The sequence below is a fragment of the Phaenicophaeus curvirostris genome, chromosome 3 (assembly GCF_032191515.1).
Source record: "Phaenicophaeus curvirostris isolate KB17595 chromosome 3, BPBGC_Pcur_1.0, whole genome shotgun sequence".
NCBI classification, from domain to species: domain Eukaryota; kingdom Metazoa; phylum Chordata; class Aves; order Cuculiformes; family Cuculidae; genus Phaenicophaeus; species Phaenicophaeus curvirostris.
Genome location: NC_091394.1, coordinates 7029012 through 7042142, shown reverse-complemented (window position 1 = coordinate 7042142; position 13131 = coordinate 7029012). Strand labels below are relative to the sequence as shown.

General features: G+C 50.9%; 1 protein-coding gene across 1 annotated transcript in view; it reads right to left on the bottom strand.

Moving 5' to 3' along the window:
- The window catches only part of NR4A3 (nuclear receptor subfamily 4 group A member 3), a 29646-nt gene extending 18918 nt beyond the window's left edge, over positions 1 to 10728 (bottom strand). Inside the window, exons 1-5 of the mRNA XM_069853305.1 lie at positions 10350 to 10728; positions 8041 to 8172; positions 4039 to 4922; positions 1583 to 1712; positions 460 to 632 (exon numbers count right to left, since the gene is read on the bottom strand). Of these exons, the coding sequence (XP_069709406.1) occupies positions 460 to 632; positions 1583 to 1712; positions 4039 to 4920 (1185 nt within the window). The 5' untranslated portion in view covers positions 4921 to 4922; positions 8041 to 8172; positions 10350 to 10728. The remainder of the gene's footprint in view (positions 1 to 459; positions 633 to 1582; positions 1713 to 4038; positions 4923 to 8040; positions 8173 to 10349) is intronic.
- Between the last annotated feature and the right edge of the window lie 2403 nt (positions 10729 to 13131).

Below are 13131 nucleotides of genomic sequence, written 5' to 3'. Positions count from 1 at the left end.
CCTATCCATCCAGTGTTACTTTACACAACCCCTATATCTGAATATTAGGGGAGTCCTATTAGATTTTAGCCTTCGTAACCTGGCAATTAACATACTGGACACAGGAGCACTGTTCCTAAGTTGGGTAAATTAATCAATCATATCACTATTGCTAGTGGTTTGGCACAGCCTTTTGCAAAAAGAATGCTCTATTTATCCACACATTTTTGCTTTCACTCACCCATGGAACATACTGCTGATAATTTTGTGACTGAGATCCTCATGATGGCTACTTACTAATTTCTACTGTACCTCCTTTCCACTCATTGTCCACCTACCATGAAAAGACATGGCTGGCTGGGCAAATTTCTACCTTCATCCAAATTTCCCATTTTATTCCTTTTTAGAAAGCTGGCTGGTAAGCAGAAATGCAGCTGATGAACCATTTCTATGTAGAAAACAAAAGAAAGCAAGACATACTCTTGAATAGTCAAGCTCCCTGGGCGTGGAGTCGGTTAAAGCTCGAACGAGGGCGTTCATCATGCTGATGGGAGGAGAAGGCGGGGAGGGCTGAGAGGGTTCTTGCTGTAAGGGGCTCTTTGGTTTGGAAGGCAGCCGACCTCTTCTCCCTTTCAGGCTGTCGGTACGGACAACTAGGTAAAAAAAAAAAAAAATAGGGAATCAGTTGTGAAGATACCAGCAAGCGAAAGATGAGAATGAACACCTGCTTTTCTTATGGTGGCTAGCCCAGTGAAAATAAGAGCATTCTCCAGTTTCAGCACATGCTTTTGATGCCTTTTATTGCAAAAGAACAGAAATGGTACCAAAATTGTGTCACAACTGTGAATGTAAGCAGCAATGTAGCTGCTTACTTAAAGCCCAGTCGTGTTCCTAGTGTTTACACATTGTTTGCAGCACATCTATGTGCCCATGCATGCGCGTCCATGGGCGCACACAGACACTCTCTGCTGAAAGAAAACTGAATCTGAAATACTCCTACTACTGGTGCAACTTTTAAATGGCAGAGTCACTCAATTCAAATTAATTCTAGTCTTCTTGCAGCATTTGAAAATACATGGTCCTGCTATATAGGTTATATTATCCATGTTGGTAATTGCAGTGGGACTGCTCACACGATACTACTCACATACTTAAATATTTGCAGAATTGGGACTAATGAGCTCATCCCGTTTCCATTTAAATTAATTGCAAATTTACAATCAGCTTTTGGGAGCAACGCAAGATGCTATGTCAAAATGCACACAATGCACTGCAGCCCCCCTCGGTGAGATAACAGGGGGAAGCCAACAGCATTATCGAGCAACGTTCAAAGTTAATAAAGGAGATATTTTGACCAGTGTCAAATTATCCTCTCGTGACCTTGCTGTTCTTGAACTCTGAGCTCTAAAGTCTAAATATGATAACACCAGCGAAGAAAAGAAAATCAATATATTATTACACAGATGCACATATTTTGGGGTAAGTTATGAATCCCATCAGTGTAAAAATTCATTGTAAAGACACCCGTGGCGCCCCTCCCCGCCCCCTAATTCATTAAATGTAATATTTCAGTGTCTGGCATGACAATGGCAATAGTCCTTACCTTCTTTAACCATGCCGACGCTGAGACACTTCTGAAACCGGCAGTATTGGCATCTGTTACGACGTCTCTTGTCCACTGGACAGTTTTTATTTGCCAGACAAACATATTTTGCATTTTTCTGAACTGTTCTCTGTGAAGATGCAACACAAAAATAGCAAACTGATCATTTCTACAACAACTTAGAACCTGACAAAATGTGTTTTAATTACAACATGAAAAGCGACAGTGCAATTCATATAATTAGATAAAATTAATTTCCTAACACACTAGCCTCCAGGAAAAACAATTTTATTAGTGTTAGCTGCTGACAATGAAAATCATCTAGGATTGTTCTGAAGCAAGTCTCTGGAGACAGGCAACTTTGAATGATAAAATCATATCTGAAATTACCAGGTCATCGCATCTACCTTTGGGGATTAGATTATCTCCGCTTTTAATATCCCTTTGGGAACAATTTTCTACTTGGTTCATTCCCTTGATTATTGCTGACCTTATTAAAATAAAATCAAAACGATCTGCGATGTACTTCTTTTGCTATCGCTATTGTTAGTCAAATACCACAATAACTGGTTTGTTTAGCCATTAAAACCACCAGGGAGAAAAGTAAAAATACCAGAAACCTCTACAAAATATGTTTAGTTAAATATTTTGGGGAAGCTAACCTGACCTGGGAAAAAATAGACAGAATTATACTGTAGTAATATACATTCAATGAAATGTAAAATGACCTTAAAACTATACAATAAATTTAAAATTTGTAAAAACCTGGTAAGCCTTAGCAGAATGTAACAAATATTGATGAAAAAAAATGTATTATGTGTTTCCATACTTAAAACCAAAGACATAAATAAATAACAAAGGAGAAAAAAAAAAGAGACATTAATAGGCAACACATCAGAACAGGAATAAATTTATCAGCTCAACATGCAAAATTAAATCTTTTACTGCAATAAAATAAATGTAAAATTGTTGTTTCATAATTTTTTTCAAATAACAGTCTCAATGTATTAAATATAAAAGAGGCAGCAAATATTGGTCATTGTGCTTCACAGCTAAAAGCTGTTCAGTTCTGCAGAATAAGCTCTAAATACTGCTCCCAGTCAAGGATGTGCTACTGATTTCCACAGGGGCAGGATTGGGCCCCTGAAGAGCTGCCACTTCCAGGTTATTTGTGTTTCCTTTACTAATTATATTTGAATAACAAATGAGTTTTACAGGAGATGTGTATTTTACCATGCCGTCAAACGATTATTATCAAGCAACATTAGCAGATCTGTGTACAATAAAACAAACGTTATAAGCCCTCCCCACCAACTCCTTTTGGGCTATTTTTGTTCCCATCCTATCTTTTACCAGAGCAGGGGCACGACTGTTATCTTTGCAGGAAGGAATATCCCAAATCAACCCCAAACACATCAAATCTCAAACCTGCTGCCCAGAACCCTTAAAAGTCTATCCCAAGTTCTCCACTTTTTACAAGCTAATCCCGAAAATAATACTGGAATCTAAACTCAAGTATGTTGAAAAGAAATTATGAAGCGCTCAAACCTAAGAGCAGAAAGAGGGTATTCAAATCTTAAAAACATAAGCACAGAGCTTCCTCTGAGAAACTGCTGTGTGTAAGTTATTCATGCTGCTGTTCAGCTGCAAAACCTTCTCTGTTACAGAGTGGGCACCAGGACCCTGTGCAGTGCTCAAAGTCACTGCTCTGCAAGCAGCTTTCCTCTGGTGGGGACTCACTGGGCTCCTGAACTGGAGAGTAACCACAAGGCAGCAACCAAAGAAAATTAAGTGTTTGGGTCTGTCCCACATATGAAACCAGTTTCCTCCCAGCACTCACCCGACAGCCCTCCTCACTCCAGCCGGCCCAGGGTTACAAATGGCACCGCTGACATCAAGCATGTGGACTTGTACATTTTTCCTTATTTTAAATCAAGGTTTTATCGGAATGAGAGATTGAGCAAATCCCAAGTTGGATGTATTCCAGGTGTGTTTTGCCACGGAATAAATGCAGTTTATAGCCCAGAGAGGGGTGACCCCTGCTCCATTAAGAGATGCTGGCAGAGCCGGGACCATAGAATCATAGAATCACCAGGTTGGAAGAGACCCACCGGATCATCGAGTCCAACTGTTCCTATCAAACACTAAACCATGTCCCTCAGCACCTCGTCCACCCGTGCCTTAAACACCTCCAGGGAAGGTGACTCAACCCCCTCCCTGGGCAGCCTCTGCCAGTGATGTGGTTTGCTCAGGCTCATACGAGAGTGGCTGATCCTTTTATCCTACAGAGGGCTCGCTTTGGCCTTCTTCAAACACTTTGGCTGGGTGTTCAGGGGCTCTAAACCCCAACACAAAGTCCTTGAACCCCCCGGCGAGGACCAGGAGTGTGTTGGGGCAGGTGGGGAAGGAGGGGAAGCTGGGGAAGTGGGAAGGGGAGCGAACCGTCGAGCTCTCACCTTGAAAAAGCCCTTGCAGCCCTCGCACGTCCGTACCCCGTAGTGCTGGCAGGCGGCATTATCCCCACAAACGGCGCAGGTGCCCTCCCCGGACGAGGAGCTCCTGCTGGGTGGAGACGGGAGGCCGCTGCTGCCGCCGCCACTGCTCTCGCCCATCAGGCTGGAGGTGGCTGCGTTGAGGCCGAGCGGTGAGAAGGCTAAGGTGGCTGGTCTTTTGGCCAGGTGAAGCCCGTAGGAATGGCTCTCCATGGACGCCTGGCTGGCGGCGGGTCTGTCGGAGCCCAGGGGCAGGCTGAGGGAGGCAGGGTCGTAGCACATGTGGGCCGCAGCCGGCGTGTGGGGAGGCGAGTGCTTGAAGTGGAAGAGGGGGAAGCGCGGAGGCACGGTCTTCATGGGGGCAGCATCCATCAGGTGGCCAGGAGGCAGGCAGGTCTGCGTGGGCTGCAGAGGGGGCTCATCCCACAGGCTCTGGTGAGGGGGGAAGCCGGGCGTGGTGGGCGTGGAGGGGGGAGATTGCTTGAAGTACATGGAAGTGCTGGGCATCCCCTCGTCCGTGGAGGGTGGCAGCGAGGGCTGGTATGGGGAGAGACGGGTGTCTTCCATCTTTATGAGGGGCCTCTGGCCGGAGGAGGCAGACTGCATTTGGTAGAGGCAGGAAGGCTTGAGCTCGTAGCTGCCAGAGTAACCCTCCATAAAGGTGCTGAAGCTGGGAAGGGAGGTGGTGGCAGTGGCAGTGATCTCGGTGCTGCTCAGCTCCATGGTCAGCTTGGCATAGTCAGGGTTCATGATCTCCGAGCTGTACTCCGAGCCATAGGCGTAGGTCTGAGCCGCATAATTCGAACCGGGTGGTGAAGGGCTATACTGCGCTTGCACACAGGGCATATCTGCAAGGGCAAAAGGGGGACATCAGCAACAAGTCCAGCACGCTGCGGCCGTGGCCCAAGCCCTCACAAACGTCTTTCCTACAAGCTTTCCAACATTTCACGGAGCTCAGTTAACACACCCGACTCCCATTCTCGCCTGGAAAGGGGACATATAAATTAGCCTCCAGTCTTTGCCTTTCAACAAGAAATACGCGTCCGGGATCGACTAAGCATTAGGTATTTGGAAGCCTGTTCTCATCTAGTCATGGGAGGAACTCAAATTTATACCAGTGTCAGTGAGAGAAGAATCCGTCTCGAGCTGCCCTACGTCTGCTGCTTAATATACATAAGTGTCAATGAGAATTAGATAAGCAGAATGAAAACAGTTTATGGCTCTAAATCTATCTCGGTGCGCGTGCAAGCGTGCCGTAATATTTTCATGATGGGTAAATGAGATTATCAAATGCATAATATTAAAAATTTTATTTATTTTAGAAGAAGCAGCATCTGCAGCACGTGGCAGAGGGACAACTCAAATCACAGTGTTTGCCACTTAGGACTTGCAAACACCAATTTTGCTTACTCAACTCTGGGCTTTTGAAGCATAATTCTGGTCAGCTAATAATTTAAGGTTGGTGTCTAACTAGTAGTTTTAGGGCTTATAACGTTCTCCTAAAAATAAGCAGGGGATACAACATATCCTTAAATTTGCAAAAATGTAAGAGGAAGTTGGATTTCTGTTTTCATGGGGAAGCAAAGTTGAGGATTCTAATATAATTGCTTTTAGCCATTAGTCATAAAAATTAATGTGGTTCTCTGATAACTGGGATAGTTGAAGCAACACAGTGCCTGGCAATAAAGATTTGATTTTGGGTCCAATTCTGCAATCCATTTGAGGTTTGCCTGACTAAATGCTGTAAGATTCTAGCCCAATATTTGCAACCCAAACTAAAAGTGTGTGACGTGTTCTAGTTTCACAATAGGGGACTAAGATCCACAGGTTAGCACAAATCCTTTAAAAAAAGAAAAGAACAATAAAAATGGAGAAAATGTATATCAAAACTAAGTGCAGTTCATCTCTCCTTAATCATAGTAACTTACATTCCGAAAGCACTTGAGAAAATTAATACTAAAAAAGAAAAAAAAAACCCACTGTTCAAAGTAATGGGGTTTTCCCCAGTATTTAACAACTCCTTCAGCTACAATTTTAAAAATTTCATTTGAGCCTGTCATGCAGGAATTCAAATTATTTGTGTTAAATCAACTTTTAATTCTTTCCTGCCTGCTTTGCAGATAAATATATTTAAACTAAGCACCAGATTTCAATTACCATACGTCACAAACCATTCAGATCTTTCTTCTTCTCCAGAAAACATTAAAAACGAGAAAAAAAATAGTGCTGTTTTCTGAAATTAAGACTTTCTTGCTTGTAAATCCAAATACTTGAAGGAAAGAAGCAGAGCAACTCTTCCACAAGCCTTTCCTCCCTGTGTTCTTTACACAGTTTTCTAACATTCCCTTTTTCTCCTACCAATTTATGTCCATGCCATTCCACGTACACACATTTCATGGCAAGTCCTATTATTATCATTTGTTAGTTTAAGGGCTGCCTGTTATAACGTAGTGACAAATGCTGAAAAGGGAAAGAAATCCTTCCCCACACCTTGTACTCAGAACTGACTGAGGAACAACTGAATGAGCAGACAGAGAATGTCACGAGCAGATGTGTTGATGCACAGCCCTATGGAGGAAAAAGGCTTTTTTTGCTAGCTCAGAAAATGAGCAGGAGTTCAGGCAAACAGATCATTATGCTTTATTCCTGCTTTTTTTTTTTTTTTCCCCGGAGCATAACGGGTTTATGTCACTGAATTCTGTGCGAAGTGGAGTAAGAAAATAGAAGTCTAAAAAAAAGTCTGACCTGAGGACAGAAAAAATATCCCTAACCTAAAGGTCTGGTCTGCTTTGCGGGACTCCTCCTACCTCATCCTTTGCCAGCACACTCGACTGACTAATTCTAACCCCTACTTTTCCACTTATTAATTACCCTGCAAAGCAAATAAGCTGGGATTTTCTTTTCTTTACCCAACATCATTAAAAAAAGAAAAAAAAAAAGCAGCCCCACAGGAGGCGCATTGAAGAGCAACCTGTCATCAAAGCCCAAATGAATGGGTAGAAAAAATCAGGATAGGGGAATCCAGAGCTATTAGCTTATTATTTTGCTGTCTTTGCGAGAGCTCCACATAAGGGATCATAGAATTATAGAATAACCAGGTTGGAAGAGACCCACTGGATCATCGAGTCCAACCATTCCTATCAATCACTAACCCATGTCCCTCAGCACCTCGTCCACCCGTCCCTTAAACCCCTCCAGGGAAGGTGACTCGACCCCCTCCCTGGGCAGCCTCTGCCAGTGCCCAATGACCCTTTCTGTGAAAATTTTTTTCCTAGTGTCCAACCTGAACCTCCCCTGGCGGAGCTTGAGGCCATTCCCTCTCGTCCTGTCCCCTGTCACTTGGGAGAAGAGGCCAGCACCCTCCTCTCCACAACCTCCTTTCAGTTTAACGCCAGGGAAAGGTGGGCTTCTCGCAGGGACACTGACATCCCACTCATTTTCCCCTTAAAAGCTGACCCGTCTTTGATTAGGGGCTCACAACCCGCACAGCATCGCTAAAAGCTCAGTGAAACGCGGGCGCTGCCCCGATCCTTTTAAGATGTAAACACCCTGCGGCCCCGCTACGGGTGATGCCGAAGGGATCTGGGAAGGGCAGGAGGTCCCGCATCCCCCCCCGGCACCCGCATCCCGAGCATCACCTGCATCCCGAGCATCACCTGCCTCCCGAGCACCACCTGCCTCCCGAGCATCACTTGCATCCCAGGCATCACTCGTATCCTGAGCATCACTCGTATCCTGAGCATCACTCGTATCCTGAGCATCACTCGCATCCCGAGCATCACCCGCATCCCGAGCATCACCTGCATCCCGAGCATCACCCGCATCCCGTGCATCACCCGCATCCTGAGCATCACTCGCATCCCGAGCATCACCTGCATCCCGAGCATCACTCACATCAACCGCATCGCTCTCACCGCGCTCACCCCCCGCATCCCCCCCTCCCCTCCCGCCGGCGCCGGGGCTCACCTGGCGGGTATCTTGCGCGCTGAATGGTGGGGCTGGAGGTGCGACCGGAGGCGGCGGGCGGCGGCGGCGGCGGGGTGGGAGCCGGCTGGGACCTCTCTGGCCGCGGCGGGGGGCGCTCTTCCGACCCGGGCTCTGCCGAGAAGCGCGGTCAGGAGGGTGGCAGGGAAAAGGGGAGACCCCCATCCCCACGCCTACCCCCCCCCCCCCCGCATCCCCCGGTGCGGCGCGGCGAGAAGGAAGGCAAAGACACCCCCTCCCCCCCGCCCCCGCCTCGCCCCGCGGGTGGGAAAGGGGGGTCCGGGGGTGGGATGCTCGTCACACAAAAGGCGGAGAGAGCACCGCGGTGGAGCCGCCGGTTCGCTCTCCGGGAAGGCGAGGGGAGAGCCCCGCGCGTCCGCTCCCCCGTGGGAACTTTCTATTTCTAAGCCGGGGAGGGAGGCGGCCAGCGGCGGGCTGGAAGTTTCTATGGAAGGTACCGGCCCGGCCAGCCTGCGGCATCTCCGAGCCCCGCGGGACGCCCCGCGGCCACCAGCGCGGGGGATACGCGGGGGATGCGCCCCCGGGCAGCTCTTTCGCCCGCTCCTCGCGGTTAGGTCGTTTTGGTTTTGTTCTGTCTTATTTTAACCTTCCCCCCGCCCAGCTCCCGGGATGATGGGTGATGATCCCGAGCTCATCCCTCTCTCTCTCTCCCCCGCGGGTTTTGTTCCCCCCAGCGCCCCGGGGCTCCTCTCTCTCCACCCCCCCCTCCCCGTGCCCTGAGCCGCCGGTTACCTAGAGACACTCGCTGCGCTTTTAACCACGCAAAACCCCCTCCGGGCTGCAGCCGCCCGAGCCAGGAGCGCAGAGCCGCGAGGGCTGTAAATTAGGAGGAAATAACCACCCTTGTCAAAGCTCTTTTCTTCCTCCGTGCACTTTACATTCAGCCCCGAGTGACACCCCTCCCCACCCTGTAATACGAGGAGGAAACCGTGAAACACTCCATTGTGATTGTGACTTCTTCAGGCGAGTTTCGAAACCTTCATTTACCCGGGAGGGACCGCGGAGGGGGAAGCTTCATTGAATTAAAAAAAAAAAAAAAAAGTTTCCAGCTCCATTTCCACCGCTGGTTAGCTCGCGATATTTTTTTTCTTTTTTTTTTTTCTTTTTTTTTTTTTTCTGGAGGGGAAGGAGGGATCGCTCCGAGCCGCAGAGTCACTCCAGCAAATGTCCAGGAGCTCGCCTGGGATTCACCTCCGAAGAAACCGTCTGGTCTGCTTTAATCCATTGTTGTTTTTTTTTTTTTTACCGGGGCCTGATTCCAGCATGCAGCGGTCTCCACGGAGGAGAGAAAAATAGGGCGAAGAATGTAATCGAATGAAGCGGCTTGGATAAAAGTTAGCGATTCATTCTCAAACTTTTTTTTTTTCCTTTTCCCTTGGAAAAAAAAAAAAAATCCGATCCCAACACACCAACCTCCCTACTAGAAAACAGCGTTTTCCGCCTTTTTCCCTGGGAAGTATCCTCGCATGGATGAAAAAAAAAAAAAAATGTTGAATAAGAGCGTTATTAAATAGCCGCGCGCAGGTGCGCTGCATCTCCACCCGGGACAGAGTATCGCGATAGCGCCGTCCCGACAACCTCGACATAGCAGGACAAGCCAGCGAGCGAGCTTTTTCTCCTTTTTCCAAGGCTGAAATTCCCCTCGCACCCACCGGAGCGAGAAGCGGGGAGCGGGGCGGCCCGGGACCCCGCAGCCCCCGGGGCTCCGCTCGGGACCCCCCGAGGGGGAAAGGGGCACATCGAGAGGGCAAGAAGTGCCGAGAAAAGAAAGATCCCGTCTCGTTTCCACGCTGTGTGTCCCCTGCCAGCAATTACCTTTCGGGGGGGAGCTCCCAAAGCGAGATCAGATCAACCTGCGGCTCCAAGTTGCGCGAACAAACCCACCTCATTTCCCGAGCGCGGCTAAAAGCAGGAGGCGAGTGACTCCCATTCATCCCCGGCGCTGCGCCGGCAGCATCATTTCCATGACAACAACAACGAGCAGAAATCCCTCGGTACCACCGGCTCCCTCTCCTCCCTGGGCGAGGGGCACGGGGCGGGGATGCGGAGCCGGCCAGGAGCCGTGCGGGAAAAGAGCATCCACGGGCTGGTTAGAGGAGGAGGAGGAGGAGAAGGGGGGGTGGGAAGCGGAGGGAAAAGTTTCGTGGAGAGCCCGTAGCGGCAGCGGCGCCGCCCGCATCTCCCGAGCATCCACCCCGGCGCCGCAACTTTCCCGGCGCGGGGACGCGGTCCCCGGTCCCTCCGCCGCTCCCGTTCGCTCGGATACGTACTCGGTTGCTGTGGAGGTTCCGTCTTTACATCTACTTCGTCGGCGCCCGCTTCCTTAAAGGCGCGTGTGGGCTCCGTCCAGCGGCGCGACCCGAGACGCGAAAACCCGGAGGCTCCCGGCGGCCGCAGGTCCGGACGGCGCGTTATCCCGAGGCATGGAAAAAAGATTCCCGGAGCCCGAGGAGCCGGGAGCCCGTCCCCGGGCGGAGGGAGGGAGGGACGGAGGGACGGACGGACGGAGGGAGCGAGGGCTGCGGAGCGGCCGCCGCGCCGCCTCTTTGTGCGTGTGTGCGAGCGGCGGGACCCGCGCCCGCGTCCCGGAGCGAGCGCCCCGCGTGTGTCTGCGCGGAGAGAGGGGAGCGAGGCGCCTCTCTGCGCTGCTGCTCTCCCGCTCCCTCTCTCTGAACGTCATTTATGTGAGAGGAGCCCTAGCGGCCTCTCCATAGAGCGGCTGGAATGCGAAACGTCAATAGTGACGCCATGGGAGCCTGACGCTACTGACCCCCCCCCCCACCCCCCCCCCCGTCTTCTCCAACCAGCTCCCTCCTCCCCGCGCCCGCCCGCCCCGGTGTGTGAGCCGCGCTCCCGCCGCACCGAGCCCGGCAGAGCCCGGCAGAGCCCAACCGAGCCCAACCGAGCCCGGCAGAGCCGAGCCGGGGCCCCCGCTCCGCACCGCCGCCTGCCCGGGCGGCCGCCTCGGGGCTGGCTGCGCGGAGAGGCGCCCCCGACACGCGCTGGGGCTGCTGCTGCTCTTCTACTACTACTATTGTTGTTATTATTATTTTTATTATTGCTATTATTATTATTATTATTATTATTATTATTAAGAACAACGACAGCGACCGTGTTGTGCTGTTTCGCACACGCAGCAAGTCTTTACTGGAGCGCTTCAAGGGGAAAAGAGCTCGGCTTGCTTAGTTAGTGGCACTTGCCGGAGGAATTATTAAAGGTTTCGAGTTTCTTGTACTTTCTCTCCCCCTTCTTTTTACTTTTTCCTCTTTCCTTTCCCCTCCCCTCTTTTTCTCTTCTGTCTCCCTTTTTCTTTTTCTTTTCTTTTCCTTTGCCTCCTTTTTTTCACTTTTTTCTTTCCCCTTTCCCTCCCCACTTCCTTTTCCCTTTTTTCTTCCCACCCTTCCCCCTTTTTCTTTTCTCTCTTGTCTTTTCCTTTCTTTCTTTTCTGTTTTTTTTCTTTTCCTTTATTTCCCTCTTCCTTTTCCTTTATTTCTCTCTTCTTTTTCCTTTATTTCTTTTCCTTTTTCCTGTTCCTTTCTTTCCCTTTTTCTTGTCCTTCTTTTCCTCTTCCTTTTCTTTTCCCCTTTTTCTGTTCCTTTCTTTTCCCCTTTTTATTTTCCTTTCTTTCCCCCTTTTTCTTTTCTTTCTTTCCCCCTTTTTCTTTTCTTTCTTTCCCCTTTTTATTTTCCTTTTTTCTTTCTTTCTTTCTCTTTCTTTCTTTCTTTCTTTTTCTTTCCTTCCCCTTTTTCTTTTCCTTTCTTTCTTTTCCTCTTCCTTTTCTCCTTTTTCTGTACCTTTTCTTTCTTTCTTTCTTTCTTTCTTTCTTTCTTTCTTTCTTTCTTTCTTTCTTTCTTTCTTTTTCTTTCTTTCTTTTTCTTTCTTTCTTTCTCTTCCTTCCTTTTCTTTCTTTCTTTTATTTTTTTCCTCCCCCTTTTTTTTCCCCCCTTTTTTTTTCTTCTCCCTTTTTTTTTCTTCTCCCTTTTTTTATCCCCCCTCCTCTTTTTCCCCCCCTTTCCCCTCGCGCAGGAGCAGAGACCAGGCTGCGAAAAGGCGCCGCTCTGAGCGGGGCACCGGGGCGAGCGGCCCGGAGAGCGTCCTCGCTCCCTCCTGCGTCTGTCTGTCTGTCTGTGTGTCTGTCCGTGTGTCCGTCCCGGTCAGCGTTTACACCGGCAGCCGGGCCGCTCGCTACTGCGCGGGGCTCGGCGACAGGAGATGTTGGGGGGGGGGTGACACACACACAGGGGGAGGGTGGGACGGCACCGAGTCGCCCCGCTCGCTCCGCCCGCGCGGAGCCGGGATCCCCCCCTCTCCCCTCCCGTCCCCTCCCCGCGGGGGAACCCGCCGGGCTCCCCGCGGGCGGCCCCCCCCCCCCGCCTTCAACCTCCCCAACACCCCCCCCCCCGGCGGGGCCAATGGGCGCCCCCACGTCAGGCGGCCCCGCGCGGCCGCGGCCAATCCACGCACAGGACGCGGCGGGCCCCGCGCCGAGGGGCGGGGCGGGGCGGGCTGACGCACGGCAGCTGCGTCATTGACGCAAGCGGCGCTGCTAAATTTAGCCGGCGGGGCCCGCGCGGCCCGGCGGGGACGCGGCCCGGCGGGCGCGCGCGCGACGCTATTTTTGGGCCGGTGCCTTTCCCGCCCCCCCCTCCTCCCCCCCCCCGCTCTTCCCCTTCTCCACCGGGTTGTGATCCGGCCAAACCAAATATAGACGCAGGCGGGTATTTATAGCGCCGGCGAGTCCCATTGTCGTGGGGACGCGCCCCCGCCCGGCTTCCTCTGCGCAGGGGGGTGGAGTGCGGGGACCCGGCCCGCCGCGGCTCCGCGGAGCGGGGCAGGCGCTGCCGGCTCCGGCTGCCCCCGCGGCCCCCCGAGAGGACGCTCCCGCTCGGGGCGACCCCCTCGGAGCAGCGTGCGCTGCCGGCCCCGCTATCGCAGCTCATCCCGATCTCAGGCTCATTTCATCCCCGTCGTTCCCATCCCCATTTCCAGCCACATCATCTCCATCAGCCCCATCCCAAACTCCATCATCCCCATCTCAATTTCCATCCCCAT